The sequence below is a fragment of the Setaria italica genome, chromosome VIII (genome assembly GCF_000263155.2).
Source record: "Setaria italica strain Yugu1 chromosome VIII, Setaria_italica_v2.0, whole genome shotgun sequence".
Classification (NCBI taxonomy): Eukaryota; Viridiplantae; Streptophyta; class Magnoliopsida; order Poales; family Poaceae; genus Setaria; species Setaria italica.
The window spans coordinates 38,948,494-38,969,718 of record NC_028457.1 but is presented as its reverse complement, the minus strand read 5'-3'; the positions used below and the strand labels follow the sequence as shown (position 1 = coordinate 38,969,718).

The window sequence follows — 21,225 nt, the reverse complement described above, 5'->3', positions numbered from 1 at the left end:
TCCGTGTACACTAACCTGAGTACGCGTAGTAATTTTACCGTCGACACAGTTACTCCAGGTGTGTCCCTGGTCAGTGTTGACTATTGACCGCACAGTGTCACACAGTAACTCACATGTGGGCCCATGATGACGTGTCATTTGCTACGGGTGTGTCCGCGTGGCGCTTGCGAGGCACCCTCCCAGTGCCATGGCGAGTGACAATTTGTCTGGGAGCTTGCTTGTGCAAGGAAAGGGGTAAACGAGACTTCCGTGTACACTAACCTGAGTACGCGTAGTAATTTTACCGTCGACACAGTTACTCCAGGTGTGTCCCTGGTCAGTGTTGACTGTTGACCGCACAGTGTCACACAGTAACTCACATGTGGACCCATGATGACGTGTCATTTGCTACGGGTGTGTCCGCGTGGTGCTTGCGAGGCACCCTCCCAGTGCCATGGTGATGTCTGGGAGCTTGCTTGCTGATGTGGTGCCCACTGGTCACCAACAGACGGCATTTTCGGCGTTAGACTCGGGCCTACTTGTCATCGGGTGTGGGACGCGAATTAGCTCAGGCAGATCAGGGCCGCTTGTTACCGATCCAACGTCGCTCGGCACTTTGTCCTCCTCGAGTTTGTCACGGTGGCGGCGCTAGTGCTTGGCTGGCAGTTCTGTGCGGTGGCGCGCTAGACAGGAAGAGGGAAGGGCAGGGCTCGGCGAGGCGTGGCTTCGGAGGAAGCCGTGCTCCGGTGGAGGGAGGAGAGGACTAAAGAGGGAGGAGGCGAGCTCGAGCAGAAGAAGAGGGAGGGAGCTCGAGCTTGAGGTGCGGGGAGCGATGGCGGGGCTCGCCAGCTTTTATAGCCGCGAGAGGTCGATTGTGCACAGAGGTCCGTGGAGCGGGCGGCGGAGATCTTTTAGGACCGTGCGGGATGACAGGTGGGGCCATGATGGGATGGAGCGGCGAGATATTTCTTCGGGGCCGGCACGACGGCATAGGCGACGGGCGGAGATGGGACAAGGCGGCGGCAACGAGACGCATTGGGGAAGACGACACGAGGTTGGGGATGACGCTATTGAGTGGGACCTACTCATCAGCGGCTGTGTGCGGACGCAATGCTGACATGGAGTGGGAGCCGGGTCGTCACGGGCCATTCTCATGGGCGGTGCTGGTGCGGAGAGGAAGAGAGAGGTGGCGGCCGTTGTGGGCTGGACCGGGCCGTGCGGAAGTAAAGGAGGAGGAGGAGGTGGCCTGCTCGGGAAAGAAGAAGGCGAGGAGGGGCGGGCCGAGCTGGGCTGAAAGGGAGAAGGAGAAGCAAGCCACGCCAGGCCGAAAGGAGAGGAGAGGGAAATTGAGCCTGCACCCAAGGAAATGGTTTGAATAATTTTGGAAGAGATTTGAAATGGAGTTTGAATGGATTTGAGGAATTCGAAGGGATGTTTAACAAGGATTTGTGGGAAATTTGGAAAGGAGGTCAAGGGGTTGGTTGCCACCAAAAGATTCAACAAAGCACACAAGCAAACAACACTCAAACAAGCACAATAAAATGCATATGGTGAATTTTGATGAAGGTTGTTTTGTAAAATTTATTTTGAAAGGGTTTTGAGGTATGAAATAGCAAGGCACATTTTAGTTTATAGGAAAATTTTAGAAGTTCGAATTTTTAGTGGCTTTCATTATAAGGCAAAGCACATGGTGTTACAGGACTAAATCCCGAATACTTAATCCCGGTCGGGAAAACCGAGCTCTTTGAGGTTTCCCAAGGTTTCCTAACCAGGACTAAAGGTCATTTCTGTACTGGTGACTGGCAACTTGTATGCAACAAAACTCCAAATTTTAATTAATTTCTTACTGTTACTAATTGAAGGATTTTAAGCCTCCAATTTAATTCTCACAAGAGGTACATATGACATGTTTCATGACTAGTTTGGTTAAATTTGATTGGAGTTCTACGGATATGTTCATGAAGGACATGTTTGAAGCCGGGACGGACACAACCTACGTAGCACTAGACTATGCCATGGCTGAGATGATGCGGAATGCCAAGGCTATGACCTAGCTGCAAGCCCAGGTGAGGGGGTGCGCAACCAAGGTGAAGGAACTGGTCACTGGAGAAGACCTGACCGGCATGAGCTACTGAAGGCGGTGATGAAAGAGTCAAAAAACATTTTCGAATCTGACACACAGCACCACCTCTGAAGCTCAAAATGCATCACGATCAGGGTCATAAATGAGTTGCACAAATTAAAGGTGGTCTTGCCCATCCCACCAATCCCAACAATCGGAAGAACCATATGAGATCCATGTTGCTAGCTTCATGAAGCAGCATCCTCACGATTTTGTTTTTTCAAAAACATGGCAAGAGGATTTTTGTGTTATATTAATAAAAAGGAAAAGAGGAATCAAAATAGTCGTAAAAGAGACAACAACTGAAAAGCTATGGAGGGATATAGAGAACGCAACACATACAAACGGGATCAATAACACAAGGTGATGGAAGGACCACACACGACTACGACTAATCATTTGTAGCTCCATTTCGACCGTTGAAAGCAAGTCTGCATCCCCGCAGTTATATCATCCATCATCATCATCTGTTTCTGCTTCATCGGCTCACGTGGCAAACTGAAGGACTCAGAGTGGCATCATATTCTCCACGGCTTTGATGGATGACAGGATGACATTAGTGACAAGAGAATTACCAGCAGCTGGTATAGTGGCGTGAAAACAAACTTGGTCGTTAGCAGAGGCTTGCAACGAAGCTTCCAGTTGCCAGTCGTGCGTACATGTGAGTGCCCTCCTTTATGCCTTTTAAGGATAAATGGGTCATGTCTGCACAGAAAAAATGAAAAGCATGGGGGTAACATGTTAACAACAGAGTGCTAAATGAGAATTGATTAAGAGCAACTCCAAGAGCCTTGTCCACGGAGAAACCACCCCAAAGCCAAGTCACTATGGTATCTCCTACTACTGGTATGGCGCTAGCTAAGCTTGTAATTACTGTTGCTCCCCGAAAGCTCATCTGACCCCAAGGTGGTACGTATCCTATAAAAGCTGTCACAATCATTAATAGGAATATGACAACTCCGAGACACCAAACAAATTCCCTAGGACTGCTATAACTCGCATAATATAGACCACGAAAAATATGAAGGTGAACACAGGAGTCCGCCGGTGCTGATTTTCCTATTGCCCACGGACCGTTAGACTCTGCTTTCTCATGGTGAAAAGATAAGGCGTTCCTCCTCTTGGGGGTGATGGTCTGGCTGGGCGTCCGTGGCCACAAGTGGCTGCACGTGGGCTGCCCAGTGCCCCACGGCTGGGCATGGCATGGCACGTGGCCGAGATGGGGATGGGATTCAATGGGTGGCGCTGGCGTAGTCCTAGTCCTCGAAGGCCTTCAGTGTTGAGAGTTTGAGGCTGAATTGACGTCATACCAGTAGATGATGATGCTTTTCTGAGGGCATGACAGTCCCAGTGCATATAATATGCATGGTTCAGCAAATCAGCACAGACCAACCCCTGCTCAGGCAGCCACAGTGCGAAAGCGCGAAAACGCTCCAGCGGGGGAAGGGGGCAGCCCAGCTTAGGGTCCACGCATGCTGATGTGGCAAATTTTAAAATATTGGAAAATTTATTATTAGGGATCTATTGTGGGATGATGTGGTTTTGGGGAAGAGTTTTTTGGCAGACTCTTGAAGATGCTCTAAGAGCAACTCCAAGAGTATCCTAAAAAATTCTTCCCCAAAACTATGTATTGGGGGTTCTCCCAAAAAAAATTTCCCCCAAAAGCATATCAGTCCACAACAGATCGCTAATAAATAGCCCCCAATATTTCAAACACAGGCCACGTCATCGTATTGGGCCCATCGGAAGGGACGCGCGGGTGTGCGGGAATCAGGATTGGGGAAGGAACGCCAACGCTAAAATATACGCGATGGCAGGCTGTTTTTTAGCGTCGCTAAAAAATTGGGGAAGGTTTAGGTGGATTGTTGGAGTTCATTTTTTCTCTTTTTTTTTCCTAAAAAAGGTATTGGGGTAAGATTAGCAGCCTCTTGGAGTTGCTCTAACACAGACAAAGGTATGGTTTTTTACTATCCCAACCTGTGCGCCTTCCATGTACCTAGTTTAGGCCCTGGCAGTGGAGAATGGTACAGCACGACTCCATGAGTTCTTGAAGCCTTGGGACTGCTTCCATTCATCACAAATTGCTCTCCACAACTGAGACCGATCAGGATCTCGTTTCAGTAGTACTTCAGTGATTCCGCATCAGCTGATCTCAACACCAAGGGATAGAACATGTTTCCAGAATTTCCCTATGCACTTCAACTGCATCGAAGACTGAAAACCAATAGCCGTATAAACTAAAATATATGTGGGGTCACGTCAGTGAGAAAGGACCGTCTAAAAGCCGGAACGAAGATGAAACCCCAAAATCCCACCCCGCAAGCCCATCTATAAACCAGATCGTCAACAAAATAGGAGGGCATGCAAAGAAGGGAAATTTGAAGGAAACAAATTGAATAAGAGGAAAGTGAAAGGTCGTACCTTCATCAGAGCTGCTTGAATGAACGTGTGATACGTCTTCATATTCAAAGCTGTCAAGCAGCTGTTTGATGGCGTTAGTAAAACTGCTTCATATCTATGGCTGGGCAGTCTTCGATCTCACGGCACTGAAGAGCAGAGTAACTCCCACGACCACCATCACATCCTAAAGATGCAAGGCATCGGCAGCCAGAAAGAAACAGTGTTTCTAATGATGGGTGGTCTCCCAAGGAATTGACTGACTGTAACTTATTGCAGTTAACAATCTGTAGGGTCTCGAGTGCACACAGGTCTCCTGACACAGAGCAGAGCTTCTCACACTTCCGGATGAATAATTCCTTGAGGGACGGTGGTAGATTTGGAAGTGTTACCAGGCTATCACATCCTCTTATAGTTAGATCTACAAGGCATGGACGGCGAATAATTGGAGACGGCGATTGCTCTAGGTTACCAGTGGTGGATGCAGGGTCGCGGCAATGTTCCAGCGATGCATATGTGTCAAGATGCTCCTCTTTTCCCCATATGAACTCAAGCTTAGGGCACTCAAAAATATGAATAATTCTGATAGATGGGGGAAGAATGAAGAGCTGTGCCATGCTTTCACAATTGTGTATACGTATCATGTTTAGATGTGGCAGGACTTGATCTGTTGTTTGTGTAGGTTTGTCACCTTTCGCTTGTGTGGGCCCTATTAGCTTGTTGCAGGAGAAAATGAACAAGTACTTCAAAGATACCAAGCTTTGGAACACTTCTTCTGGCCAGTAGATGAGCACATCACATTTTGCAATTGTTAAAACTGCAAGATGTTCAAACCATTTCCAGACCCCAGGTGTTAGCTGTGAGTGGCTTGATACGAATAAAAAGTTGCAGCCAAATATGCTCAGTTGTGACAGAGGTGCGGCTTCTGTGCCACCCAAAGATAGTTCCAGTTTCTGTGATGAATCCCAATTATAATCTATCTGAGGCAGTGCTTCTGTGTCACGGACACGCAGTAGTAGCTTAGAAATTGAAGACATGTGCCTTGATTTAACTATTCCTAAGGAGAGCAGCGGCTTGCCTTCATCCAGCTTTACAACCTTGAGCTTTGGTGCTTCAGGTAGGCTAGTCAACTTTGGACAGTTCTCTATTTCAACCTCCTCAAGTACAGGAAAGGATAATTCATCTTCTTTTCCTTCTGTTGCGACCCATCTCTCCAAGCTCTCCAAATCATGTAACTGGAGTTGCTTCAGTGCTGGAAATGGCGTAGACACCATATGACTGCATAGGCTTTGCAATTTGTCCAACTTTTTCAAATACAGAACTTCAAGGGCTTTGAAATGGCAGAATTGAGGAAATTCCTCGCACAGCCTACAACCAACCAGTTGGAGCTCAGTCAAGTGCTGCAACAGACTAAGATCTGTTATCCATGACGGTAATTTGGTGCCTTTGTAGGACTTTATTCTTAGCATCTCTAGCCGGTGATGAGGTTTAAGGGCATCTAACACCTCATTATGAGAATCTGGTTTCTCACGGGCATCATCATTCCACGCGAGAGATAAGTGTGTGAGTCTCTCTTTATTTTCAAGACTGGCTGCTTTTGCAAGCACTTCTGTTACATTTTGCAGACCACTTAACTCTAACTCTCCACCAAGGTTTAAGTTTTGAAGTTCCCCAATAGTACTACATCCCAAGCCATCACCAATAACAAAATATGTTAGAGTCTGCAGAGAAGTGATCTGTCCAAGTCCTGGAGGCATGCATGTCAATGATATGCATCCATGGGTATAGAGGTGTCGGAGGTTTGCCATATACTTCATATCCTTTGGAAGGTGACGAAGGTATTTGCAATGAGAGAGGTCCAACGTTTGTAGATGATACATAATGCTTATACCTTCAGGAAGTTTCTCGAACCAATGTGATGACAGATTAAGATACCTTAGGTGTTGTATGTGTCTTGTAAGCTGTTCATGTGGCGACAGATTAGGATACCTTAGCTCTTCATTTGCTGGAAGGTGTAATGCTCGCAGTGAAGTGTACTTTGATATATCAAGGGGTTGACCATAATCTTTGATAAACAACGTATGGAGCATTGCAGTTTGTTTCTTCAATAGATGATCTAGTAGACTTGTAACCTGTTCTTTCCAGAAAGTAGGATTGAAACCATATAGTGATAAGAAGACGTGGCGGGTCGGATTTAGCAACAGCTTGTTGACGCTCGGCTTACCAACTATAGTGACACATTCTTTCCCCAGAACAGATAGAGCAATGTCATGCATGAGATCATGTATCTTGCATATGGTTGACTTACGAAGCGACAACCTGCTTCCAAAATAGTCAAATTGAAGTGTTTGCCTGACATCTTGAAAGAATGACCTCCGAGTTAGCTCCTCAAAAATATATTTTCCTATGGTTTCTAGATTGTCATCCTCCTGCACAGGTATGAAGTCATGTGCCATCCACAGTCGAATCAAGAGGTCCACATCAATCTCATAATCTTTAGGAAATAAAGCACAAAATGCAAAGCACTGCTTCATATCTGAGGATAGGTCATCAAAACTGAGCTTGAGGATCGGTAAAATTCCGGTTTTCTCACTACAAATGTCACTTTTAGCTAATACATCCTTCCATTCATTTACACTAGTCCTGTTACTCAACATAGAGCCAAAGGCTTTGGCAGCCAAGGGAGATCCAACGCATCGACGAACAAATCCACTGAGAATGCCATCTTGCTCTTCCATATTTGGATTTTGCAAGCTGAATGCTCTGCTCTGGACAATTTCCTTTAAATGCTCGTCACTCAGATTCTCGATATTATGGGCTTGAGCTACACCCATGGTCATAATGCGAGCCACTTCTGCATCACGAGTTGTTGTTAGTACCGCACTGCCCTTGCCACCCTGCTTAAGGCAGGTCTTTAGTTTTCCCCACTTATCAGCATCCCGATTCCATACATCATCTAACACAATGAGGTATCTTTTTCCACTTATTGTACTCTGGAGCTCCTGCAATGATTTTTCACGATATTTCTCATTGGTCTGGCAGATGTTGCTTGCAATGGTACTGACATCGAAATCATCTGACACGCAGCACCACCTCCGAAGCTCAAAGTGCTTCTCGATTGCAGGGTCATTGTAAATGAGTTGCACAAAGGTGGACTTGCCCATCCCACCCATCCCAACAATTGGAAGAACCATGAGATCCATGTTGCTAGCTTGATCAAGGAGCATCCCCACGATTTTCTTCTTCTCCCGATCTCTAGATCTGCTAAGAATATCTGTGTCGGAGTCAATGATTATGGAATCTGTCTGTCGCCACTGCCTTGATGGCTGTGCTTGCTGCAAGTGTCTGAAACCAAATTTATTCATCTCGGTGACCAGGGCCTCGATGGTCTGCACAATCCTGCTTAGCTTCTTGCCCATCCTGTAACGGAATACAATGGAATTACGAGCGGGGACTAGGAGTCTTGCTACCTCCGCTCCAAGCTTGCTTTGGTGGCCCTTCTTCTTGGCTTCTCGCCGAAGCGCCTCGTACTTGAACTCATCAAAGACGTCGTTGGCCTCATAGGCCGCTGTCTTGAGGTCTTTAAGCCAAACTGCAACTTTAGATCGGGAGGCTCCTTTCTCCTCCGCATCCTGGATGATTTGCAGGATTGCTGGCAGCATGCGCTCCAGGGTCTTGCGCTGCTCCTCCATGCCTTCCATCACCTTGTATTGGTCCAGCAGGTAGCTGGATGCCTTCTCCTTCACCATGGAGATCAGTGGCCCGATCAGTAACTCGGCCATGGTTGCTTCTCTGCCGGCAGGAACACAAGTACACAACCAACAGGAACCCGGCTGATATGTCCTCCTCCGATCCGGCCGTACGCCCGTAGCTCGATCTCCTGCGTGCAACCAGCAGAATAAGCAGCTAATTTAGGCACAAACTCTAAGCAGAAATTAAGTTTCAGCAAAGAAATAAGTGAACGAACCAGTACTATTTGTTTCTACAAATTGCTCCAGGTAATTAGCTTCTCCGCGACGCTGGTGACGACACCGGGCTCAGGAAGGACCAACGTCGGGGCGGCGCAGCAGCTCGCGGTGCTGCCGGTGCGCTGGTGGTGGCGCAGGCGGACGGTAGGCGGAGGAGCGGCGGGACAGCGCCGCCGCGCACGGCGCACCGGCGGCGGTGTATCGCGGGGACGACCGGTGGCCGCGCGAGGCGGTCTGACGGCGGCGTGGTTGCTGCACCGGCGGCGGAGCGGACCGGATGCTGGAGCTCCTAGCTAGGCGGGCGAGCTCGAGCTGGAGGTGTATGCGGTGTCTTCCCACAGCACAAGTGGGAAAAGCGAAGGCAAAGGCAAGGCAAGTGGTGGAGGTGCGTGCGGTGCGGTGTCTTCCCTTGTCCACCACAGCCTGACGTGTCTCCATGACATGTGGGCCAGAAGGGAAGTGGTGGGCCCACGGCACTGCAAAGGTGAGGAAAGTATTAGGTGCCGTGTCTTCTTCTCTCACCCCGGCGCATAATCACGGCCACGGCTGGGCCCTGCGCGCCTGCTGGATGCCCACCACACCACAGCTAGCTGTCGCTTGGCCCACCTCCCCAAGTTGACGGGGAAGCAGGACACACCCTGATATGGTACGGCCGTGTGCGTGCCAGCCCGACCTTGAACAACACCTTGGCTGCCACCACCACTGTGCAGTTTGGCCAACTCGGCCCACCCGGCGTACCGACGACTACCCCCATTTGATTGATGATTGAGATGGAGAAAGAACAGACAAAAAACCAATTTCCGTGCGTATTGCAATCACTAGTGCCACTTTTCACTACGCTAGCTAGACTGTGTCTCCGTGGCCACAAACATGACCAAATCTCTCATCGAAATCGTGAAAGCTTTGTATATGTGACGAATTCTGGAGAAGAAAGCGAAAAATAAGAGGACGATGACATATAAGTATATGCGACGAATTCTGGAGAAGAAAGCGAAAAATCAGACATTACTGCTGCGGACCACGGATGGAAGCGCTCACCTGCGGGAGGCCCTGCCGCCCCCTGCCGGAGTCGGTCAGGACGCGTTCGGCCGGGGTGGGAGCCGCCGGCGACCCTCGTCGGTTCCGCCCTCTCCTTCGACGCAACGGCATCGAGGTGGCTGGGGACCACCATGTGCTAGTATGCTGGTGCGAGGTGGGTGGAGCTGCTGAAAGGACGGATAGGTTTCAGCTACTTGTTGGGTGATGTGAGTTTTGATTTCGAACTTTTCAACTTACTTATCTCTCTAACGGTGCATTTAATTTTAATTCCGATTAAACTATGAGCCTTTTCGAAATTTTTCTAACGGATTAAGATCCCACATGACTGTATATATTTTTTTCATTTTTATTTTCTTAGTTTCATCATTTTAGATATATTAGCTCAACATTTTTATATATTTAGCTCAACGTTTAAGGTACACTATTTCAACAATGCTATGCAAAATATTGAACCAGTTTATCTAAAATGTGGTTTCCATAAATGTTGAATCTAGACTTTTGAAATGTTTAAATAATATATACTAGCTCAACACTTTTTGTGTATTAGCTCAACATTTTAGATACACTATTTTAACAATACTACACAAAATGTTGAACTACATTACCTCAATGTTGAGCTAGCTTTGCAGAAATGTTGAAATAACATATACTAGCTCAACATTTTCAACAATACTATGCTAAATGTTGAATCGATTTATCTAAAATGTTGCACTAAGTTTCAAGAAATGTTGAATCTAGAGTTTTGAAATGTTGAAATAATATGCTAAACTCAAGGAAAGATGCTATGTGTAATGGAGGAGCAGTTGAGATTACGGATCCGGAATAACAATTTTTTATTTCATCCAAAGGAAAGATGCTAAACTCAGAAGGGGATTATTTTAGTTCAACTACATTATGGAGATCAGTGGCCCGATCACCATGGTTCCTTCTCCGCCGGCAGCAACACAAGTGCACAACCAACACGGCTGATATGACCTCCTCCGATCCGGCAGCTCGATCTCCTGAATGCAACCTGCAGAATAAGCAGCTAATTTAGTCTCACGACAAGGCACAAACTCTAATAAGCAGAAATTAAGTTTGAGCAATGAAATAAGTGAACGAACCAGTACTATTCGTTTCTACAAATTGCTTCAGGTAATTACCTTCTCCGGCGACGCTGGTGACGACACCGGGCTCCGGAATGACCAACGTCGTCGGGGCGGCGCGGCAGCTCGCGGTGCTGCCGGTGCGCTAGCTGGTGGTGGCGCAGGAGGACGGTAGGCGGAGGAGCGGCGGGACAGCACCGCCGCGCACGGCGCACCGGCGCGGGGTGGCCGCGCGAGGTGGTCTGACGGCGGCGTGGTTGCCGCACCGGCGGCGGAGCGGCCCGGCTGCTGGAGCTCCTAGGCGGGCGAGCTCGAGGTCCCTAGGACGCCGGGGAAAAGCAAAGGCAAAGGTGCATGCAGGTGCATGCGGTGCGGTGTCTTCCCTCCCCCACCCCCAGCGTGACGTGTCTTGGGCCTTTCTTGATTAATCATCGTGAAACCGATACCCCTCCTCGCGCGCCTCCATGACTTGTGGGCCAGAAGGGAAGTGGCGGGCCCACGGCACTGCAAAGGTGAGGAAAGTATTAGGTGCCGTGCCACAAAGGCTAAAGAGGTGTTAATCTATGCGGTAATCGAGGAGCTGTTGACATTAACATTTTTTTATTTCATCGAAAGGAAAGATGCTAAGCTTGGTGGGGATTAGTAAATGAGGACGGGCCAGCTGGGAAACCGCGCCTTGCAGGCAGATTCTATCAATTTTTTATAAACGGGCCTAATTCTATCAATTTTGAAGACGTATACCTATTCTACACCCAAATCGAAACGGGCACAGATTTCCCCAACCAGGCCCACCGCGTCCGTCCGCGCCAACCGAGCCAACGGGAGGGAGAACGCCTCGTCGCCGGATTCCCCCCGCCCAGACACCACGCTGGGACACCTCTAACCCGAAACCGAACTAGGGGCGAGGCGCCGCCACCCGCGCGGGCAGATCGGGAGGCAGCCGAGCAGAGCCAGGTCGGCCCGGGCGGAGATCGGATTCCCCGGCACTCGCAGCAAAGAGGACGAGGGCCGGCCGGGGATGCTCACCTCCGCGCGGACGACGTCCTCGACGGTGTTCCCGCCGCCGGCGGTGGGGTCGTCGGCCATCTCGTCGCGCCGCCGCTGCCTGGGCTGGGGAGGGTTTGGGGGGCTTTCGCCGGCTTCGTCGCGAGCTCTTTCTTCTGTTGCCATCGTCTTTCTCTTCAGGGCCCGGGGGATCTGCTGGTTCTGGTTTTGTTTCTACAGCGGGGGCGGACGGGCCAAGAAGGGATACCGGTCTTGTTGATCCAGGAGGCCGGCCGGCCCATCCACCTGATAGGCCTGTATGGGCCTAGACGGGCCATTGGAACCACAGTTAGAAGATGCATGTAAACACAGACACGCAGTGGGGAAATCAATTTCCCAACAGGGTCTGTGCATTCAGAATTTGGATCATCCTTCCAAACATCTGCGAAACATGCTGAATGCGCTTCAAAAAAAAAAAAAAGACAACATGCTGAATGTACAGAGGAAAGCAAATGTTGGAAATTGATTATATGTGGGATCCATATAAAAACAGAATACAGGGCCATAACAGATTGAAGAACATCCCGGTCCAGTCACAGGCGATATGGAACCGAAAGTATTTGCTACGACAACTACGCGGCACGTAGGCACACCAACAAACAAGCACGACCAGCGTCTCAAGCTTATTCAGAAGGAATTCGACAAACTTAGTTCTGACGGACCAAATGACAAGGCAAAAATAAAAAATAAAAAAATACAGGCAGTACTTGAAACCAAGAACCGCGCGACATTACCGATGAAGAAATCTTTAATTACCTCCTTGGGCACTGCCTTGGTTGGCACCATGAACGGCGAAGGCGACGACAGTTGGAAGAACCCTAGCACGGAGAGCTGCTTGAAGCAGAGGTTAGGGTGGCTTAGCATGCTTCGCACCCACAGGATGCCGCGGATGAGCCGACACAGGATGCGGCTCTGCCGCCAGTGGAGCTTAAACGAAAGCAGATGGCTCTCCCTTCCTATAACTGCGTCCTCTGGAACCACAACAAGGAAGAAACCCTCTTTCATCTATTACTAGATTGTCCATTCGCACAGGAGTGTTGGATCAATCTCGGCCTCTTTGTGGATTTGCAGCAACAACCTTATGATATTCTCGTTAGCTTCTGGAACCAGTTGCAAGTGCCTTTCTTTATGGAAATTATCGTAATTATGAGCTGGAACCAGTTGCAAGTGCCTTTCTTTATGGAAATTATCGTAATTATGAGCTGGAGTATTTGGATGACACGCAATGACTGCATCTTCAAAGGCCCTAGTGCCAGCTTATCAAGCTGCAAAGGAACGGTTCAAACAGATTTTCAGTTTGGTAGTATTTCGTGTCAGAGAGTCTTGGAAACAATCAATGGTTCAATGGTTAGAGCATTCACTGTAATTTTCTTAATCTTTTTTGTTTCTTTCTTTGTGTCATAAACAAGGTTTGTATCACTAGTGTACTGTCAACTATATATTAATATATAATCAGCAGGGGTACTTCCCCTCCTGTTTCCTAAAAAAAAACCGCATCCTTTCATTATTGATCTCTGGATTGAGTTAAATACATGTACAAGAGGCTCTCTGCCATAATAGACGCATACTCTGTCAATGCTACAAGTCAGGATCTGAAGCTATGGTAAAGGAGCACGTCACAACAGTCATGTACACGTTCAACAACATGGATGCATGCATACACGTCGATCGAGATCAGTATGTACAATTGGCGTACCGAGTCGTATTGAGGAAGTTGACGGGGAAGCAGAACACCCTGATGTGGTACGGCCGTGTGCGTGCCAGCCCGACCTTGAACAACACCTTGGCCATCACCACCACAGTGCAGTTTGGCCAATTCCCCGCGCCGCCGCCCTGCGCCGCCGCCGTCAACGACGTCGTCTGATAGAACTCGGCCCACCCGGCGACCTTGGTCACGTTGTCCGGTGGCTGCTTGTACCCGTTGATGCTCACCGGTGGCTGCTCGAACCCGCTCATGCTCACCTCGGCCGGGTACCACTCAGACGGGGCTATCCAGATCTCGGTGTTGAGGTTGGTATAGTGCACCTCCATGCGCCGGCTGGTGTTGTTGGCATAGAGGGTGAAGTTGTAGAATTTTTGCTGTTTCAACTGCCCGCCTTGGAGGCTTGCATCTTGGATGGAGAAGAAGACCAGTGGCGGAGTGAGGCCGACGATGATGACGGCGGCGATGGCGACCACGACCAGGGTTCCTATCATGGCCGCAACTACAAGGAGCTTGCTGCTCCATCCTTTGAGAGGAGGGATAGACATCGCCATGGCAAGTATGAGCCGGCCACTCAGACATTTGGAGTATATAAAGGATCATAGGGACGCATGTCCGGAAATGAGGCTCTTAGTCGTCGTTTCTGGGTTGCATAATCCCCGTACAAAGGGGCGAAGCTAGCGCTGAATTGACCGTGGTGCACTGCTCAAGAGACTTGTAAATTTTAATTTACAAGCTAGGATTATATGGTAATTTTGAGTCTAATTAGTGGTAAATAAAAATCTTATACGTGGCTTCGCCCCTGCCCGTACATTCTGAATGTAATCCAAAACATAAGCATCCAAAACACAAGTCCAATAGTAATATGACTCATCGATCAGCTGCCAGCAGACGCAGCCACGTGACTCCATCGAACCTTATTCAAAGTCCTTCTACAATGACATAAAATAAGTATGGAATATTTCTTCAAAGAACGTGTATGGACCGCAGCACATATTCCTTTTTTTTGGGAATATTTCTTTCCTTTTCTGATCAAAGAGCATATATAGGCGTGCATGTTGCTTGGTTGTCCTTGGCTAAAGTTTAGCCCTTGTCACAGTTAATGTTTTGATGCTAATTAGGAGAATTAAACATGAGCTAATTTTAAATCTAATTGCACAAATTCTGGACCAACTCGCGAGACGTAGCCTAATTAATCTATCATTAACAAATGGTTACTGTAGCACCTTATTGTCAAATTATGGACTAATTAGGCTCAATAGATTCGTCTCGCGAATTAGCCTCCATCTGTGCAATTAGTTTTGTGATTAGTCAATATTTAATACTTCTAATTAGTATCAAACATCTGATATGACAGGAGCTAAAGTATAGCCCCTGGTATCCAAACAGATAAGACAGGATAGTGGAAGCATCATGACCTGCGCAGGTTTATTTTTTTAAAAAAAACACGGACATCATATAGATGCACATGCACTCATTCTGATGAATACACATACAACTGTGCCCTATGATCCAGTGCCACCAAAACTCTAGGTAGCAGATGATCTTGAGATTAATTAACCAAGTCATCATAGGTAAATCTAAGGTTTTTAAAGACCAGATATTGAAAGCATAATGACACGGTGTTGCAGAAGTACTCATAATTGGTGCATGTACGAATGCTTTGTATGTAAGCATCTGCACGACATTTTGCCAAAAAATTAAACAACTCCGGTTCCTGTGGTTGGCAGAAGCCTGAATTATCACTGTATAAAGAGTGTGTCCTAATTCTACTTGGACGGTGTGGGGCAGGGATTGGGATTTTGTTTTCAGAAAAGTTTCAGTCCCCATCGAAAACACCTAATTTCATGAAATTTCATGTGAAATTTGGTGCAAAAAGTGCATCTTTCGGTTGACATACCGAAATTTCGGGCAAATAGTAATTTCGGTCACTACCAAAAGATCAAATTTCATGAAATTTCGGCCAAAATTTTGAACATTGGTGTGGGAGGTGGGAGGGGGAGGGGAGTAATGGGGTGTTTGGTTCTTTAGTCCAGACTAAAATTCATGTCACATCGAATGTGACATGAATTTTAGGAGCTCCTAAAGAACGGAACATGACCTAAGAACTTGTTTAGATATATAGGGAGATCGTTAACCGTCAAAACTTTGCCATGGCTGATCCTAACAGGAGGTTAATAGGCAGCCTAATTGTTAGCCAAGCCCCCTGTTAACCGGTAGACTAATCTGAGTCATCTAACCAAAAAAAGGGAATGAACATTCGGTCAGTAATTTATGTGTATATATGGCTGCAGGTCCCTAGCGGACAAGTCCATCATCCACCGCCCTAGCTACCTACGTGAGAAAAAATGGCAACATGCCGCGCTGGCCAGAACACTACATTCCCCTTCCTAGCCACGGTGCGCTCACTGGTGGCCGTCGTGGTCTCCGTGCTCGCCGTCGCGGTGGTGGTGATGGTGATCGTCTTCGTCAACCGCCCCGTGGAGATGGACCTCCAGAGCTACGGCTATGTCCAGACACAACAATGGTGGTGGATTTACGACAACACCACGTCTGTGTACTCGCCAGCGGGAGAGGTGCCGATGCTGATCATCGTCGACGCCCTCAACCCCAGCGGCCGCGGCCAGATCCAGTGCAACATCAGCATCATCAGGGTCATAGACAACCCCAATGCTTCCTTCACGGAGATGGTGCAGTTCTTATGGTACCAGCCGGAGACGAACGTCATCTTCGACCTGCAGCCGCACAGCTCGCACAGGTACAGGAGGTGGGTAAGCCTCTACAGGCAAGGACAATACGCGTCGGTGCACTACCTCTCCGACAGGCACCACCGCAGCTTCCCCGTGATGGTGGTGGTGGAGACCAGCTACAAGCGTGCTCACTCGGAGAAGATCATCAACAAGACCTATTACTGCTGGCCGGTTACCTTCCTCCGTAGCGATGCAAGCACCCCGGACGGCGGCAAGGTCCCTTGCAAGACGGAAGAAGAACTGGAGTACCCGGTCTCATGGGGGAGCACTCCGCCGGCACCGTCTCCTCCGCCAGCAGTGGCAGGCGGTAATGGTAAATCACCGCCTGCTGGTACGTGATGATCAGAGACCGCATGCATCAACAACTTCATGTCCGCACAGTCGTGTGTCGATCTCGTGATGAACTGCTTCGTGCTAGCTCATGTTTAATTTGTGGAAGTTGTGTGTTGGACTGATCAAGTGCGCTTTGCTTACTTTAGCTTTCAACATTCAACCACTTTTTAAGGCTCTTGGCCAGCTTGTTGATTTCAGCAGTATTCATCGGCAAATCGTCCCTCATTCAGGAATTTTTCAGGGCAGGCACGGCGCCCTGAAGAATTGTAGCACGTCCGCTGGAGTTGTAATCTATTTTATCTTTAGGAACACGAGGGGTAATCCCCTGCTGCTTATACTACTTAGTAGTATATAAGTATATATAAGATATAAATATTCATGATTTAGTAATTATTACATGTGAAAAGTGATATTTCAAATGAAATGGCATTTTAAACTTTATGCTAGTGTCAAAAATAAAATTTTAGTGATATCATTTGTGTTCTTTTACCATAATACCCTTATACTAGTCATGTATACTACCCATACCACAGGTGAAGGTTTCAGTAGTATACAATTAATCTTAACCGTCAAATATTTGTATACTAGTCCTTTTTGAACAGTAGTATAGCTTAGTATTGTGTACAATAAAAGAGCACATATATAAAAAGGAAGAAGAGAAGTAACAAACTTCTCGTACTCAGATATCTTAGGTTTTTGAAATATTCTCAGAACAAAGCATAGACTTGCTCCTCGAATGATTATCTCAGATCGCTCAATGTGTATGGTTCCTTACCGAGGCATTTGTTTGCCTCTTTTCCTTCCTACTTCTAATAAAGCTTTTTGTGGAGCTCAAGGTAGGGGATGAAAATAAAGCATACTTGTATTACATATATTGCAAATTCAAAAACCGGATTTAAGGAGAAAACAAGTCATACAATCAGATCAAGATGTGCATGTGTGTGAATATGTGGGTGGTGGATAGGGAATGTATGGAAACTCCATTTTATATAATCTCTCTCCCTTTGGACATATTTAATATTGAGAACATGGCTATCTTCCACTTTATTCACATACTTGGACCTTCATGTGTCCGACTCCTTTTTTTCTTCATTTTTTTAATACTTGGACCTTCATGTGTTCATATTTTTTTCTATACTGGGACCTTCATGTGTCCCTCTCTTTTTCAATAGCCCATGTTTCTTTTGTAATGATAACTTGAGAGAAATCAACATATGTAGTGGAGTATTTATTTTGTGGAATGGATGGGTGATAATTGTTGTGAACTACTAGTGTAGGAGTTTAGCATATATAGGTGGAGTGCAGGTGATCTTGATCATGAAAGCATCAAATGAATCTCAAAAGGGTCACAATAGTTCTCTCTTTCATACTCGAGGACGAGCATCGTTCAAGCATGGGGGTTGGAGTCATCGCGTTATCTCTGACCACTGCTAAGTAAGTATTATGTTGCAAAAAGTTCTAAGGAAGCAAAAGAAAAAAATTAAAAAATAAAATTAAAAATGAGATGAGAAAAAGAAGAAAAAGAGCAAAAAGAAAGATGATAATAAAAATTCTCAATAGTTCTTTGAGCTTCATAAATTTCCCAGTCCCCTAAAGGTAAATCCATACTCATTTTCCAACCATGTGCAACTAGATAACAAGAACTTCACTTGTGTCTCGGGATCACCTATTTGCCCTTGCACATGTCAACATTCTAAAAAAGTGTGTGTTCCAGTCTCTCCCTCTCCATAAGCAACTATTTCTCCATGACCTTTTTGACAACCCAATAGAAGTATTTCCTAATTTGATAATATTCTGACTATTATACTTTGCAAGGACTGTTTCTACCTACCAAGATCCGGATAAGCCTACCACTTGTTTATATGAGTAGAATAGGTTGACAATGTTCTAGCATAGGCTCTGAGAGATTTGATGAGCTGAGAGTTTCCATTGAGCAATTGCAAGAATTCTGTTGCTGATGTTGATCTAGTCCTGTTTGAAAATTATGCTCCATTGAAAGAAAAGTTCTGAAGTTGATTTAAATTTGAGAGCATTGTTCTAAATTCTTTGTGGCTTGTTCATCATTGAAAAATGTCTATCCTCCATAATAATAAGCTAGAATATTAATTGAACATCTAAATGGAGTGCCATGTCTTGTTACATATGATTAAGAGCAGGGTTAACACTAAAATTTTCTAACCATATGCAACTCGATAACAATAACTTCATTTGTGTCTCGGGATCACCTATTTTCCCTTGCACATGTCCGCCATCTAAAAAAGTGTGTGTTCCATTCTCTCTCTATAAGCAACTATTTCTCCATGACCTTTTTGACAACCCAATAGAAGTGTTTCCTAATTTGATAATATTCTGACTATTATACTTTGCAAGGACTGTTTCTACCTACCAAGATCCAGATAAGCCTACCACTTGTTTGTAAGTAGAATAGGTTGACAATGTTCTAGCATAGGCTTTGAGAGACTTGATGAAATGAGAGTTTCCATTGAGCAATTGGGGATGAAAGGAAGGGCCAGGTCGATCGGCTTGGACCCACCTAGGCCGATCGGCATGGGCTTTCACCTCGCCCACTTCTCTTTTATACCATGGCGTCTCTAGGGTATAAATACCCCTTTTTCTGTCAGCACGGGGAGGGGAGTTCAGATTCGAAGCAGGAGAAGCTGAGGAACTACCGGGTTTCACACTACCATTAGTAGAGAACTAACTTTCGATGCGCTTCCTTTTAATCCCGGTTTAAAGAAGGCTGGTACAAAAGGGCGTTCGCAGAGCTTTACTCCCGGTTGGTATTTGCAACCGGAACTAAAAGTTACCTTTTGTCCCAGTTCAAAAATCAGCCACCCGTGGGGGACCCTTTAGTCCCGGGTGAAAAAATTAGCTACCTGTGGGGGACCCTTTTGTCCCGGATGGTAAGAATAACCAGGACTAAAGGTCACCCTTTTAATCCCGGTTGGTGTTATCATCCGGGACTAAAGCTCACAACACCAACGGGATAAAATGGGGTCTTTTATCCCGGTTGGAAACTCCAACCGGGATAAAAGGGTCCCTCACGGGTGGCTGAAAAGGAACTAAAGGCCTCGGACCCTTTTATCCCGGTTTGTAATACCAACCGGAATAAAATAGGGTCTTTTATCCCGGTTGGTGTTTCCAACTGGGATAAAATGGTCCCCCACATGTGCTCCGGGGAAGGAATAAATGTTCCAGACCCTTTTATCTCAGTTTGTAATGCAAACCGGGATAAAAGGGGGTCTTTTATCCCGTTTGGTATCTCCAACCGGGATTAAAGGGTTCCCCACAAGTTAGTATAAAAGGATTGGATCCCCTATATAGTTAGATATGATGTGTAGGTTGGATGGCAAGGAAGCTACGCGCGAGGCTTGAGGTCGTGGGTTCGAATCCCACGAGCCGCGCATGCGCATATTTCGCGTGAAAATCGCATGACTTGTGGCTTGTCGCGGGGAGGCCTCCCTAGGACCCCACAGGAATTTATTTATTTTTTAATTTTTTTTGCAAAACCATTTAGTCCTGGTTGGTATTACCAACTGGGACTAAAGGGTGTCTTTAGTCCCGGTTGAGGGACCTGGGATAAAAGACACCCCCTTTTATCTCGATTGCTTTATCCCGGATGGTTTTTTGGGAGATTTGCAACGTTCCAACTGGGACTAATACTCAGTTTTCTACCAGTGTACCAAGACACGTTCGATTCACATTGTCTAGAGACTCTTTGAGTAACACATAACTCCCTAAGCTTCCATATGCATGCAGATCCTAGTCTTCTCCATACGCGCATGCATGCACTGCATTCACACACATGCATGTAACCCTTTCACACATGCATGTAGCTTGATTAATCTTCTCATGCGCGTTCACAACTAACGCATGGATGAAAAACATGTCAAGATTAGTTTCCAACACATTTTTCTTCTATAGATTGTTTCCACTAAGCGGTTCACCAAATAATAAGGAAATAGTGAGAGTAAGTGATAGATATGTTGGTCGTTAATCATAGGTTTAATCAGGTGGCCCTATAGTCCGTCGGACTACCATTGAAGTTTATTTTTAGGGGAGTACAGATTTGGGTCGTGGAACCCCTTAAGATAAACTTTTGGTTAAAACTTACTTGGAGCTAAAATTTAGATACTTGTCTCTGCATATCATCGATCAATGTTGTTAGAGGAATATAACATTACTGTGTACATCAACGATCGAACTTCAATTATTATAGATACTGTAGCAATGCATATATCTCAAATATTGCTTCGCTTTAGCTAAAGAATAGGATCGATGCTAGAATGAAAGCGTCAAAAGAAAAACATAATGATGAAGGCATTAGGTCCTCTCTTTTGGGGCCAAGATTCCTGCTGATATTGATAGCGAAAGAAGGATACCAGGGTTCTCTCCCATTTGTAGAAAGGGAGGGAACCCATGCCATCCTACGTTCGTTATCAATATCAGCAGAAAGCTAGTAATAGTGGCCCCAAACCATGGATCTTTCATCCTAGCATCCAATTCTTTAGTTAAAGCGAAGAGACAGCTAAGATATATGCCTTGCTGTAGTACAACTGTACGCACAATAATTAAAGTATGACCATGTATATGTTACTGCATGGAGTTATTATATCTTTCTGGGGCAATCGAGCCAATCTGGTTACATTATTTTCCACTGAAAATACATTTTTTTTGCAAATTAATCCTGAATGAAACGAAGCCACAGCTAAAACGATTCTAGAATGGCAACAACAAATCTCTGTCAGCGTTTTGTCCTGCAGCGAGCACTGTCTGAAAAGAACACCAATGCAAGTGTAGTAGTTGC

The 21,225-nt window shown here is 46.4% G+C and overlaps 2 protein-coding genes across 4 annotated transcripts; both read right to left on the bottom strand.

Annotated features, from left to right (window-relative positions):
• Positions 1-2,278: 2,278 nt before the first annotated feature.
• Positions 2,279-9,043, bottom strand: LOC101773217 (putative disease resistance protein RGA4). The gene is given in 4 exon segments (XM_022828878.1): positions 2,279-2,806; positions 4,523-4,598; positions 4,600-8,378; positions 8,466-9,043. Coding segments are annotated over 3 exon segments (3,849 nt in total). The 5' UTR covers positions 8,281-8,378; positions 8,466-9,043; the 3' UTR covers positions 2,279-2,714.
• A 1,277-nt stretch (positions 9,044-10,320) lies between these two features.
• Positions 10,321-13,922, bottom strand: LOC101767155. 3 transcript variants are annotated; one of them, XR_001164692.2, is made up of 4 exons: positions 13,330-13,922; positions 11,616-11,898; positions 10,647-11,093; positions 10,321-10,516 (listed from the first exon to the last, which is right to left on the bottom strand). XR_001164692.2 is itself a non-coding variant. In XM_004979931.4 (2 exons), exons 1-2 carry the CDS (start codon positions 13,887-13,889, stop codon positions 12,880-12,882), a joined length of 579 nt encoding a protein of 192 aa, XP_004979988.1. In that variant the 5' UTR covers positions 13,890-13,920; the 3' UTR covers positions 12,071-12,879. The 3 variants fall into 3 exon arrangements, 1 of the variants encoding a protein (XP_004979988.1); XR_001164693.2 differs by lacking the exon at positions 11,616-11,898; XM_004979931.4 differs by lacking the exons at positions 10,321-10,516; positions 10,647-11,093; positions 11,616-11,898 and adding an exon at positions 12,071-12,898 and having other exon boundaries at positions 13,330-13,920.
• Between the last annotated feature and the right edge of the window lie 7,303 nt (positions 13,923-21,225).